This window comes from Amphiura filiformis, chromosome 10, assembly GCF_039555335.1.
Source record: "Amphiura filiformis chromosome 10, Afil_fr2py, whole genome shotgun sequence".
Lineage (NCBI taxonomy): Eukaryota > Metazoa > Echinodermata > Ophiuroidea > Amphilepidida > Amphiuridae > Amphiura > Amphiura filiformis.
The window spans coordinates 9,100,188-9,115,430 of NC_092637.1; the positions used below are offsets into that span (position 1 = coordinate 9,100,188).

Genomic DNA, 15,243 nt, shown 5'->3' on the forward strand with positions numbered 1-15,243 from the left:
TAAAATCTGTTTTTAATTTCTTGATGAACTTTTAAAGGCACTATTTGCTTTTACTAGCTGGATACAGGTACTGTTGTACCCATGTATGAGGACACATCAGTGGCCTGTTGAATAGAAAAATACAACTTTTCCATTACACAGTCAAATTGTATGGAATGCTAATAAAGGGCTATTGCAGTTGAAATCCATACACCCCCTATGGAAGACATGACCTTAATCTCCTTCACAGGGAGTGTGAATTTCAAACGGGGTTAACTTTTAAATGGGCGGTTATATTTGAAAAAAAAATCAACACTCCCTGTGTGGAAGATTAAGGCCATGTCTTTGGGGGTGTATGGATTACAATGGATTGGAATAGCCCAAACTATAACAACATTTGAGTTTTAAAATTAGATTGCAGGGCAATTGAAAATTGAACCTGTGTGTGCAGAGGGTGGAACCACAGATATAAGCATTACTATGTTATGTATAGTGAAAAGACCCAATGAACCAGAACCACTATTAAATTTCATTAGAGATATTGGCTCCTGTCATGTATCAGGTAACGTTAGTTTTCACCATATTCACAGAATTTGAAGTTATGACGTCAATGGGCTATTCTATTTGAAATCCATACCCCACCCTCTCTGGAAGACATGACCTTAATGACCTTCCAACACAAGGGATGTAGATTTCAAATGGAGTCGCCCATGCATTCAGGTAACCCCATGTGAAATTCACACCCCCTGTGTGGGAGATCAAGGTCATGTTTTTCACGGGGTGTATGGAAATCAACTTGAATAGCCACATGGAGTGAATGGTCTGCATTTAGTCATGCAGACAGCAGACTTATTTATTACAGTTGACTAAAATAAAGTCATATTTTCAATGACTGCCAGTGTTTGGGTATTGTCATGGTATACCCTACACTTGATTGAAGGTTTGCAATGCATGTAGCATAGCATATAACATTGTTTTAAATTACAGAGAGTACACAATTCATCATTCATACTTACGATATGCAAAATCTGCTTCAATACATTTTCTATCTGGACAGTTATCAATGTGATGTCGGTGTTCTGATGCTGGCACAATGTGGCGGGCGTTAAAGACGCACGTCAACATGGAACGTCCATTCCAATTCTTTTGGTGAAAACAAATGAGGGGGAAAATTAGCAGGCTTTTTCTCAACAATTACTTTATTAATTTTATCAGGCTTTTTGCACTCTTTTTCATCCGACACGCACTTTACGTCCAACATGCATGGTCCAAGTGGTCAAACAGGGGATTTTAACAACTTTTTTCATAGTATTTTCACACTGATCTTATAAATACTATTATGTGGGTGTTAAAATGAATAGAAATCACCATCCTGCTCCGTCACATTTCATGTTTTCAGTAGTACCGGTAGGTAAAACTGCTTTTTCGCATTTTCTGATGTGAAGCTGCAGAATTCAGAAAAGTTGATTAGAAAAATGGGGCTAAACTAAAGCCAGAATATTATCGGTATTTATTATCGGTATTTTATTAAATCACATATCGTGGCCAAATTACATGTAAAATTACAAAGCAATTATACATATTAAAACATTAAAAGGTTGAACACTTAAAGAATTTTAAAAGGCATCAAAAACAAATTGCACACAAAATATTAACTTTTACCAAATATTGCACATGTTTTGGAAAACATCAAAATATACTAAATTTCAAAACAATTATAATAAATATAGACAATAAAGAATTACAAATAATATATAGCAGCTGTACCAGACCATAAAAACAGCATTCATGGCACTGAAGAACAATACTAAGAGGAGATTACTGATTTAAAAGATCAACCAACAAAATATGGGATAGGACTCAGCTGAAAGCGCTCGGTCCTGGCACGGAATTTGGAAACATTGTGGGAATTACGCAAATTGCGACCGTGGCTCTGAAGTCTGGTAGGAGAGATTAACGACTGTGTTCGTTCATTGTTAGGCAGCCCTTCATCAGCAAACCTACGACAGTGTTGCACCCTCCTATCAGACAGGGAGTCAAGTTTACAGCTGAGCAGCGCATCATGATATGAATTGTTATCTCCTCCCAGAAGTCCTCCGCGTTGCGGATTTTCCCCGAAAATCACAGAATTCAGGAAGAAACACAGAAATTTTGGATCACACCATGAACATTTCCAATTCCAGGAATGTTGGTTGGAACTTTAATTTGAGTATTAAAATATAAATTTATTTCATATAATATTGACAGCAAACCTCGATTGCAAAAACCCCAAATGAGGGACAGTCCCTCAAAATGAGGGACAGTTGGCAGGTCTGTATGGTAGTATAGTAGTCAGTGATTACATGCCTGGTAAGTAAGAGGTCATTTGGAGTGATACTAAATTGCATTTCACTGTTAAAAATTCTAGAACACATTATTACATGTGATATACCTACCTTTCTGCATCTCATAACATGGTAAGGGAATCTCTTGGCAATGATCTTGTGAACCGGATCGTATGGACAGATGAACTCTGCGTCCGGGTCTACCATGTCAAAGTTGGCTAAGTTGACGATGTTACGATTCATCTTGGATGAAGTGGGTGCTACCTAGAAATATAACAAAATGTTGAACAGATTAGAAAAACTTTTAGGTGATACTACACTCCTTGATAAATTTGTGACTATTTTTGCATTTTCCTCAAAAAATAATAACACGCTGGTAAAAAAATTTATGGATATTTTAGGGGCAAGGAATCCAGTTACTAGTGATTCCAGACAAGTGATATGTTATGTATTATAAGAAAAGAGGCACCGCTAGAATGTACGAGGGGATATCCAAAAGTTTTTGAAATCACCCAGAAGTGAAGGAGCTATGTCAATGAAATTTTGTCAGTGTAATTGCTGGTCCTTATGTACATTATGGTCCAACAATGGTCTCATAAATATGACTTTGTTTACTTTCTTTACAGGTGCACTAGATGGGCAGAATTCTTTAATTTTGAGTACTTTTAGTAGTTTGATATTTTATTAAATCACAATTTTGGCGGATATATGGATTACCAAAAACTCTGGCCGATAACCAGATTTCATGACCTGGTCATCCGCCAGATAACCTGATTTTTGTCTTAATTTGTACACTGAATATGGACCATGATTTTGGGACACAAGCACTTGAGATTGAAGCCCACTTCACTTGGAACATCAAAAGAACATGTAACAATTTAAAAATCAAAAGATCACACAGGTGTGGTAAAATGAGATGAAAGACATTCAAATTGGGCTTGATCGATGAACTGTGTGATCTGTATTCAAATTGGTGTGGAATCAGAAGAAACCCCAGAAACCTTTGCACATGATAAGTCAGTTGTCACTTCATTACATCAAATTACACTCCTATTTATTTGTGCACATTCCATTTGTTTTTTGTTGAGAATAGACTGGCTAAACTGTCAACATGGGTCAATTGTCATGCGATAAAAATAATCTGCAAGCTGCAGACCTGCCAACCTACCTAAGTCAGTGAGACTAAAATCTTGTAGGCCTACATGCATGTACACAAACCAAGGTTTTGCAGGTCTGAATTTATCACAATAGACTGAAGAGAATGAATGCTATGGTAAAATTTAAAAGTGAAATTTGCATCATTTTCTGCTGTTCTTATATTTTAAATTTGCATCACTGAACTTTTCAGAAAACAGGACTGTCCCTCTTTTTCACTTAGGTATAACCCCAAATGAGGGACAGTCCCTCATAATGAGGGACAGTTGGCAGGTCTGAAGCTTTATGCTCTGTTCATTGATGTACCTTTTGTCAGGAACTGCTTTTGTCTATTGACCCATCCCATCAGGGGTAGCGTTAACCCCCGATCGGGGGTGAATGACCCCCTAAATTTAAAAAATATTAATTTTTCACCCTCCATATATTGGGAATGTGCAAGCTCTGGGGTGAACTCTGACCCTCTATTTTTGGACCTTACTCCTACAACTGACTACACTGCAAAATATTTTTCATCCCCCAAGATTTAATTTTCAAGCTCGAGAGTGAAAAACACGGGAAAACAACCCCGACTTTCAGGCCTTAAGGTTAAATACAATTGATTTTCAAGGCTTGAATCCAGAGGGGCGTAAGTTAATAATGGAAACAGCCATGCAGAAAAGAATGAACTCACGCGTATAATAGTGACAAAACCCACGGCTCCGCGAGCCATCCTATATGTTGTAGGGATAGGGAGGCGACCATGATGGGGGGGTGATTGTGGGCATCCGTTTTTGGCAATTTTCTGGGCAATTTTCCTTTGGCTTTTCTAAATTTTCAATTTTTAAAATTATCCTGGATGATATCTGTCGCAATGCTTCTATAGGCTATAACAGGCCTAGTAGGCCTATGCATACCCTGAATAATGCAATATATACAACAATAACTACAACAATAATAACAAAACCAACAACAAATATTTTGTTAATCTAATTTGTAAAAATATATTCATAGGCCGCGCCTATTTTATAGACTAGTAGGCTATAGGCCTAAAAATTGCTGAATTATATAATGAAAAAAAAACGGGCAAAAACAATCAATCGCTGCAGTCAGAAAGAAAGAAACGAACAAGAAAAAAGAAAAAAAAAGTGAGAGAAAAAATAAAATAAAATAAATGGAATGGACCACATAGGGACTCGAACACCGTACAAAATTTTCCAGCTCAAAACTATAGTACTATATAGTAGAGCGTAAGTCCGACGCGCTAACCGATTGAGCCACTGGGGCACATGAAAATAATTGATCTCAAACTGATACTTATGGAATAGTGCATAACAGGCTCTTATGATAAACAAGCTCATTACCCCTGTAGATGTCGGCGGTATCGATGGCGCAAAACCTCGCTTTTTGCAAAAGTAGCTTAAATTTGGAGTGAAATTCAAATGGTAAAGTGGCGACAGACATTTGAGAAATAATGTAGGCAGTTAGAAATCAAAATTAACGTTCCACAATCCAGATATCGATAATGTAACAAAACAGTGTTTTGTGGTACAAGATTCTCGAAAATTGTTCCCAAAAACGGGCTAATAAAATTTAATCGGTACTGTATTTTGTTCTTCCCCATGGCAACATTATTTCTTTGGTCGATTTGTAGTACAATACAAAAAAAGAGAAAATAATCACTCGGCGTGGTTTTATACGGAGCGAACATTTGAAAAAAACTGCATGGAACGCGTTTTTGATCTTTTGAACATGGTGCGTAAAAATGATTTAAACGAAGGATTTTCAAACGGATTCTAAAAATTTGTATAAACACACAAAAACAATAAAAAGATACATCCATGCACCAACATTTGACTCACTGCGATATTTGATTGCTGAGAAAAGCGGTTTTAGAGAACAACTTTATACGTCTTTTATACGTTTTTTATCGTTTCTCTGTGTAACCTTAATGCTACCCCTGCATCCCATGTTCTATTGGATAGCAGATCAGTGCAGAAAATTGAAATGGAAGAAATGCAATGTGGGAAGTGTTGAAATTATATCTTAGACTCTGGTGCTATAATCTCTTATTGTTGGGCTTGAAATCAGACACTGTAAATAATCAGTCACTGTAAATGATTGAGTATAACACACAAGACTGTATTTTATACTTGAAGATCTATGATTACACTTTGGTAGAAAAGGGAAAGTTGTGATAGGAACTTTAGAAATCTTCTCATCCACAATCAAAATATTAGCAATGTATAGGGCAGTTCCAGCTTTGTGGACATACATTTCAGACTTTGAGGACCCAGATCTTCTAAATGGAGGCATATGGATTTTGAACACTTGTATTAGGCCAGAGTAATGGAAGACACATTCGTCCACGCCCGAATTTGAGATTTCTTGATATTTATCTAAGAATGTATTCTTTCACTTGAAACTGATAAAATACAACTTGTTAATATTTACACGTATTTTTGCTTGATTTATTTCACTCTTTTCAACTCTAAAAAGTCATATCAAGACAGTTTAGTAAATTGGCGGGAAATAATGAGTCAGAAATGCGCAAATGCGAAATATTGTGATTACGCGTGATATTCGCGTCGCATGACGCGGCGCAACTCTGCCCGTATGTCCAACGCAGTCAAGGCGCATTCGGTATGTTGTTAACGCCGGCAAATGCGGTGTAAACAAAACAAAAATTTGCAGTCAAAATGCCACTTAGATTTTTTAATTATTTTGAATTTTGGCGCACTAAAAGCAGACATTATATATTCATTGGTGCAAAAAGATGCATATTTAGACCATGCACCATATACAGCTTTTACAAGCGTGAAAGTCTTGCAGTTTTAAAATATAGGGACATTTTGTGCATAATTTTGACATTTTTTTACTAAAACATCGATTTCTCATAGTTCACTTTTGACAATATTGCACGATTTTTGTGACAAGATAACTCGAAAAATATGCAAGCAAAAGGTAAACTTTTTGCACTATCGTTTAGAGTACATCAAAGTCTAGGGAAGGTTTTCTCATTTTTTCAAAATATTTGTTTTAAACAAAAATATACACCATTATGTGCAATTTTTAGCTGAATAAAGCGACAAAATTGCTTTTTTCACGTGTTTATTTCAATATTTCAAAAAAGAGACAATTAAAAAAATAAAAAACCTTCCCTAAGTTCATGTCTCTTCTTCATAAAAAGCTAACTGAAATTTTTTACTCGAGCGGATGTTTTTTTAAGTTGTCACAAAAAATTGGGGTAAAAAGTGATTTTTGTGATTTTTCAAAAACTCAAGATTTTTGACAAAATCTGACGTCACCATGGGATTCCTTGACTCATTTCCTTTCCAAAAATGTATAGTTTTATATACTTTGGACATACAATTCAGAAATAATGATGCTCGAAAATGCTGCCCTTAAAAGTATTGGATGTTATTTCTACATATTGGACTGTGGACATAGATCCATACAAGGAAACATTTTCGAAACAAAGTATTTATGGGTCAGTCCATCTCAAATCACCTAATGGGTTGGCTGGTCACCCTCTCAGATTTTGTTTAAAATCACTTATATCATAGCCCTATGTGCCAAATGAACACATTTCAAACGGTAGGTCTCTACTCCTTGTCGTTTCCGAGAGCCGGCCTATTGAAAATTGGGTCAGACCCCCCCTTTTTGGGCACGCGTGTCGCGACATTAATTTTCTTCCGAGTTTAGACATCCATATCTTCCCCTAGGGGTAAGCTACAGGGCTACAAATTGGAATCTAGGGTGTCTTTGACCCAAGTAACCAGATTCTGGACTGATAAACAATGTATCTCACCTCCATTTGTTGATATAGACATATAAAAATGCATGTTCGTGTTGACGCACATGACATATTCCTGTTTTTGACCCCCTTCCTCTTCATACGAGATTTGAGACATCATCTATTTTGCCTTTAGTAGGCAATATAGGTTCAGGTGTGACCCCCTATAGCAGGGTAGACCACTCATTGGCTTAATAAAAATTTCACAGGGGCTAAAAGATGACTCCTCAAAAGACCCCCTGTTCGTGACCCCATTTGACCTTGTGGGAAATAATTCACCATAACCAAACTCACACAAATTCAAAATACTTGCATGATGTTCCTCTGTACCAAAAATCTTAGTGGTGTCAAGCCATCTTCGTGGTTAAAATCGTGTTTGAATCTCTCATTGAAATACACAGTAAATTGATGAACTTTGCATTCTGGGAATTAGAACATTACTGTGTATTTCAATGCGATCTCCAAACAGTCATTTACCCATGAAGATGGCTTGACACCACTTTGATTTCTGGTACAGAGGAACATCATAGAAGTATTTTGAATATGTGTGAGTTTGATTATGGTGGCTCATTTCCACATAATAAAAAATTGGGTTGGTATTTAGGACAATTTTGTGTGTATTTCAATGAGAAGTGGACAAATTGCGTCAAAAAACATCAAATATTCAACGAGCCATAACTCAGAAACGACTAGGAGTTGAGACCTAATATTTGAAATGTGTTCATTTGACCCATAGGGCTATGATATAAGTGATTTTAAAGAAAATCTGAGAGGGTGACCAGCCAACCTTTTCTGAAAATTAGGTGATTTGATATGGAATGACTCTTATTAGGGTGGCCACAATGCTAGCTATTGTGTGTACCCCTGCCTACATACACAAATGTATGGTGAAAATGTATTGGGGTGGTGCAATAATTATGTGTACCCCCGGGTGAAATATAGGGGGGCAAAGATTTTTGGCAGGCCAAAGGGGGGGGGCAAGCATTTTTGGCAGGTCGAAAGGGGGGTCAAGCAATTTTGGCAGGTCGAAAGGGGGGCAAGCAATTTTTGGCACAGATATTTTGGGCACCGTTTCTATATTACGCCCTAAAAGGCGTGGAAAACGTTACTGAACACGTTCAAATATGCAAAATTTCCTGCTCATTCTTTCCGCATTATATGTTAAGACAATTTAAGGTTTTAAATTTGGGTTCCCCAAAATCTTGCATGTGTAAGGGGGGGGGCAAAGATTTTTTGCACGTCAAAGGGGGGCAAAGGTTTTTGGCACGTCGAAGGGGGGCAAAGGTTTTTTGACACGGCCAAAGGGGGGGCAAGTGATTTTGGCAGACCATTTTGAGAATTCACCCCGGGTACACATAATTATTGCACCACCCCTAACAGATTCTGCAGCAGTTGGAAAACTTTTGGGCATTTTGAATTCCATATAATTTGTCTCCTAGTAACTTCTGTGCAAACCTGACTACCTAATTAGATAGAAAATATTCTGCTCGTAATGAAGGTGAATATAGCATTTTTTGTGCGGTCACGAATAAAAAAGTTACGCACAAAATAATTTTTTGTCATCAAATAAAACTATTTTCCCAAAGATGTACAATTATGCTATATTCAGTTTTACAATCTAGACCCTCAGAGCAAAATCCTGTGCAAAAATCAGACAATTTGGTTGTGTAGTTTAGGAAATACAGGCCTTTGAGTTCAAAATTGACACATTAAATAGCGCCCTCAATGGTGAAAATCACATATATTTACCTTAGAAGTCCTGGCAGTGGCAAAAGAGTTATTTTTGTGATTTCAGCCATTTTAAAAATGTTGTAAAGAAGCAAATATAGCAATTATGACCCTGGATTTTTAATATTTGCATAAATGAACATTAAATAAACAAAAACAATACATCTCGTGCCTTCTTTGGCTTTATTCCCACAATTATCGCTCCGTGAAATATGCAAATTTATGACAAAATCATGATTTTCCTAAAAATGGGGTAAAAATGGCCAATTTTGTGAATCTTTAAAAGGCTGTATCTTCGCAACGGATTGTCCGATTGAGTTGATTCAAGAAGTTTTTAAAATCATTTTGCAGCAGGAACAATCCTGACAGAAAAAGTAATTCCAGGGGTGGGTTTGAAATTTTCATGTGACCACCCTACTCTTATACTAAATTTTGAAAATGTGGAAAATTAATTTGTTTCAAACAACAACAAGAAATGATACAGGGTGGTTGAAAGTGGCATTTTTGGTAATGTACGTCTGCAGCGTGCCATTTTTCATATTTGCCCATTTATCTTGAAAAAAAATTATGTTAGATGAAATTCAATAGTAGATCGGTAAATTACATTCTATATCCTTCGATATGAGACGTAAATCAAGTTATTTTTGACGATTCTAAAATTTTTGAAAAGTGTGACATAAATTTTATGGAATTGCCCATTTTCTAAAGAGAGATTTGCATAAAATGTTCTATTATATACTTCTCTATAGACATAGTGTTTATTTAGAGGTTAACAATTAGGGGTTCATTCATAGGATTGAGGGCATGATCGCTGTTTATGCCCGAGGCGTGATGTTCATACATACCCAACATTCTTCGCAATTCAATACAGATGAAAATAATAAGGGTTTACAAATTTAAATAACATTTCCATACCGTTTTCCTTCATAAATTGGAAGAAAATGAGTAGGCCTACTTGCAGGAAGCAGCTCGGCTCATGAGGTCAACGGCCGGGAGTCAACGCGTGATAAGTGTCATCTTTTGCACTCCGCGTGAGATGGGCGCGGTGACATGCGCATGTACGCAACACTAGTTCCAACGCTGCGTGACGCAGCTTGTTTATGCCCTGCGTACTGGTCATAAACGGAATTTATGACCAGCAAAAAGGGCCCAAATCCAATCAGAAATGTCGTTAGGGAGTGTTCAGAAATACTTTGGTGGGGGGCTGGTAAAAGGGAGGGGGGGCCAAAAAGTTTTGGACCTTAAAGAGGGGGGGGGACCAAAAGTTTTAGGTGGTAGGAAAGGGGGCCAAAAAGTTTTCCTCTTCAAAACCCAAAATTTTCAAGGCTTGAGACCCTCTATATCACTTTTAACAAGGGCAAGTTTTCGTTTTCAGTAATTTTGTTTGAAAAAATGATGGCATTTAGTGTACACATATATCTATTAATTAATATAACATTAAAGATGATCAGCAACATGCAACATCTGGGTTGGTCTAATAAATACTGGCACTTTTTATCATAAATTTTTATATCTCTTAAAAGTAGGATACAATTCAGTATGATTATGTACCAATCTGATCAAATACAACTAAATCAAGAAAATATTGCGAATAAATTGGATTTCTTTGCATGTAAACTGCACACTTCAGCATGTTCAGTTTACTCTCATTGCAAAATTATTTTGTACACATTTTTTGGGCGGTTCACGCGCACTGTACAGTACTATCATAATAGCCACGGATCCATATTATGCACCTATGAACCTCCAAATAAATCCTCTATTTCATTTATCCCTGTAAAATCAGATAAACACCCTGATTTGGGACAAATCTAAATTAAGTATAAAATGAAAATTTCCTTGTGCTTGTATTTCTTGCGCAATTGTCCCACCGGAATGTTTCAAACATTTGCCTCCCATGGCCTCCATGACATGTGACCCAGATACCACACCACTGGAAACAACACTAAGTATGTTATACGATAATGGGGGGGTCAAAAAGTTTTGTCTTTCAAAGAGGGGGTTCAAAAAGTTTAACGGTCCATCGAGGGGGGGTCAAAAAAGTTTTCGAGTGAAAAATTTGAGGTAGACCAGCCCCCCCTACCAAAGTATTAATGAACACTCCCTTATATCGTGAGTATGTATGAACTGGACATCAGTTGTTTGGAAGCTAGGGATTGATGTGAAAAATTTTAACATTTTGCCTTTGGAACTAGTATACAAAATAGCCTGGCTAGGCCAGCTGAAAATCATTATTTGTTTGTGCATAATAACATACTCTGGTATGATTGTATAAACCACACACATTCAATACATAATGTAGGCCTACTTAAAATCAGATCCTTCAACATGTAAAGTAAATATCTTGATACCGTATTCCCATCCCCATAGGATTTTATGACAAAGACACCCTGGATAATTTGCTAACTTTGTTTTGTTGGCTGCAATGAGCTTATTACAGTAAGGAATGCAGCCAGTTAACCATAAAATTAAAAGAAAGTCACACAAGTAGTCAGTCATGAGTAGATGATCAAACAGGATCTTACTAACCAATGGTAAACAATGCAAAAGGGGAACAAAATTCAGCGGCACATGCACTCATGTGCAGTGCATCCAACATTACAATCATACACTAAAAATTATACAATAAAATAATTAGTGAATTTGCAAAAAACACAACTAGTTTGAGAATTGACCAATCACATTCTCGTTGCTTGGCAAGGTCAAGGTTTGGTGACATAGGTCACGAGAGCGTGTTATTCTATCAAAAGTACGCTGACTGACACAGAAGGTAGGCCTACATCCTCTCCCACACAAACAAGTACTATGCATCCTCTCATGATCCATGGATCGAGAATGACTTGCATATGATTTATGCCTGGCGATCTTTTCCTTTAGACCACCCTCGCTATACAATGTAGGGACTAAATTAATTACTTTTGCATCAAGGTTTACTTTTGCATCAACATGATCAAGGTTAAACAGTTGCCAAACACAAGTCAAGGTTTTTATTGGAAGGAGGGCAGGGCTTTGATAAATGAGGGAAATTATGGGGTAAAAACCAGGTTAAAAAAACACCAACTTTTTGAAAGCAAAAACGGCTATTCTCACTCAGTGCTAGGAAGTTTTTGTCTCAAAAAACAATTTAATAATTATTGGAAAAGCAAGAAACATACCTTCATAAAATCAGCATCACTTCCGTCACATAAAAAGATGATCAGATGAGTGGAAAGTGGCACTGGCAGGAATTTGTGAAATGAGGGAATTTTTTTAAGAAAAATATATAATGTCCGTGTTTTTCGAGAAATTCGCCATCTTGAATTTATAAGAAACTGCGTCATGCAGTAAAATACTGTCCAACGCGCTTGAAAATGCTTGATACGTGAGCGTAAATCACCGTCAAAACGAGCGTACATCAATTCAAGCGCTTGTGTTTTTGTGCTACGCAAAAGTTTTGGAGTTTACATTGTCTTGATTGAATTTAGCTCTTTTACGTAAAAAATTGCGATAAAAACATGGATTTTTGAACAAAATAAAGCTTGTTAGACGAAATAAAAGGTATGTTTGTATAGTTAAGAACATGTTTAACCTTGATGCGAAAGTTTAATTTGATAAATTTGTAATTTTAACCTCATACTCATAGCTCGGATTATAATTTACACTTACACTTACACTTACAGGATTGATGGGATTAATTATAGGTTTAGGCCTTTTAGCACCCCATATCCATTTTCTTTCCAGTGCTGATCAATCTTTCCTTTAAACTGATTTGTAGTATTGACTCCAACAACATCTTCAGGAAGGTTATTCCACACATCTACCACTCGCTGGGAGAAGAAGAACTTCCTCAAATTCAAACCTTTCTTCAGCTGCATTTTGAAGAGTTTGAATTTGTGACCTCTGGTGCCTGTGTTATGAGACACGGTGAAAATCTTATCTGGGTGGATATCTTCCAAGCCGTTGAGGATTTTGAAGACCTCGATCAAGTCACCTCTCAGTCGCCTGATCTCCAAGGGATACAGGTTCAGTTCTTCAAGTCTTTCTTGGTAGGGCTTCTCCCTCAGGCTTGGAACCAGTTTGGTAGCTCTTCTCTGGATCTTCTCAATGGCTTTGATGTCTTTTACCAGGTAGGGGTTCCATGCCTGCACACAGTATTCTACGTGTGGGCGAATGTATGCCTTATACAAGATAGGGAAGCTCTCCTTGTCAATGTGCTTGAAAGTTCTCTTAATAATCCTCAGGCTAGTCATAGCTTTGTTGGCTGCCTTTGTGCATTGCAGACTTGGTGTGCAATCGTCTGTAATGTATACACCTAGATCTTTCTCCTCTTTAGCTGTCATGATTTCTTCTTCCCCTAGAACATAGCTTCTCTCATTGTTGTTGATTCCCATGTGCATGCACTTGCATTTGGAGGCATTAAACCGGAGGAGCCACGTATCTGACCAATCTTTGAGATGGTTTAGGTCTTCCTGGATATCATCACCTCCTTTAGAGCTGTTCTTCTGGACCCTGTTGTAAAGCTTTGTGTCATCAGCAAACATCTTTGTTTTGGACGATACCACTTCTGGCAGATCATTGACATACAGGACGAAAAGGATTGGTCCCAATACTGAGCCCTGCGATGCACGCCGCTTAGGACATCAGCCCACTCTGACAAGCCTTTCCTTACTCCAACTTGTTGTTTCCTGTCTTGTAGGAAAGCTGCAATCCAATCAAGGATTTTGCCGGAGATACCATAGGCTCTCAGCTTTGACAAAAGCCTTTTGTGAGGGACTGTGTCAAAGGCTTTTGAGTAATCAAGGTAGATAACATCAACTCCAAATCCTTCATCTAAGCTGTCTGTCACATCTTCCAAGGTGGTGAGCAAATTAGACATGCATGATCTTCCACTGGTGAAACCATGTTGATCCTCTGAAAGAAGTTTGTTCTGGTTTACATGCTTGAGTATAGCATCCCTCAGTAGTGACTCCATGATCTTGCAGGGTACACTGGTAAGACTGACTGGTCTGTAATTACCTGCCTGACTCTTTGACCCCCTCTTAAATATTGGGGACACTCTTGCTTGCTTCCAGTCATCTGGGATGTTACCCTCCTCCAGCGATTTTGTGAAGATCTTGAACAGGGTACTGCCATCTCACTCTTGCATTCTTTCAAAACATAAGGATGTACTTGGTCTATTCCAGGTGATTTGTCTTCCTTCAATGCATGCAACTTCTTCTCAACATCATCTACAGTAAACGCCGCCCACATAATTTTTTCAATGCGGGGCACCTGTCTGGTAATGTTGGCACATCTCCATCAGGTTCATTGGTAAACACGCTCTTGAAGAAGTTGTTTAAGACATTTGCTGTTTCCTGATCTGTTTTTGTCAGCTCACCTTTCTCGTCTTCAAGTTGTGAAACTCCTGCTTTCACCTTCTGCTTGGCTCTAACGTAGCTGTAGAAAGCCTTGGGTTTCTTTTTGAAATTCTTCATTATCTTCTTTTCATACTCCACCTGTGCTCTTCTGACTCTCTTTTTGGGTCTTGTTGCTCTGCTTTCTGTACTCAGCGTAGTCTTTGTACTGCAGGGTCTTTCTGTATTTCTGGTACATGTTGTGTTTCTTCTTGATTGATCGTTTAACACCGACTTTAGCCACGGGGCTTTTTGCTTCTCTTCTTCCTTAGGGGAACATGATCCTCGATGGTTTTCTTGTACTGCCTTTGAAGATATTCCATGCACTATTACAACTTGTGCCATGAAGAATGTCTTCCCAGTCAATTTCACTAAAGTGACTCTTGATCTTGTTGTAGTCCCTTTGCTGTAGTTGTAACTCTTGGTGTTGTTATTCACTTCTTGAAAATTGGACCTTGTCTCATACTCCCAGTGCAGCCCGTCGTGGTCACTGCTTCCAAGCGGCGCTAGATGATTTATAGTGCTAACCATCTGCTCATCTCTGGAAAGGACTAGATCCAACATCGATGGTTTCTGACCAATTCTCCTCCTAGTTGGTTTTTCCACATGTTGCACTAGGTACTCGTCTTGTGTGACATCATAAAACTTCCTCGCTTCTGCTGGGTTTGGACCACTGCCAACAGTGCCCTGGATCCAGTTGATCTCTGGGTAGTTGAAATCTCCCATGATTAGAAGATGTGTAACATTCTTCACTTTGGCAGTGTATATCAGCTGATCGTAAAGCTTCCGACTGTTTTGCTCCGTACTGTTGGGACTTCGGTAGCAGAGTCCAACTAGCAAGTTGTCTTGCCTTTCCAACTTGATCAGACACCAGACTGAGGTATTGAAATCATTGTCCATCTCTTGACATGCA

The 15,243-nt window shown here is 37.9% G+C and overlaps 1 protein-coding gene across 1 annotated transcript in view; it reads right to left on the minus strand.

The window, feature by feature from the left end:
- LOC140163220 (uncharacterized) overlaps positions 1–15,243 on the minus strand; it is a 31,924-nt gene that overhangs the window by 13,285 nt on the left and 3,396 nt on the right. Inside the window, exons 2-3 of the mRNA XM_072186616.1 lie at positions 2,415–2,567; positions 996–1,122 (exon numbers count right to left, since the gene is read on the minus strand). Of these exons, the coding sequence (XP_072042717.1) occupies positions 996–1,122; positions 2,415–2,567 (280 nt within the window). The remainder of the gene's footprint in view (positions 1–995; positions 1,123–2,414; positions 2,568–15,243) is intronic.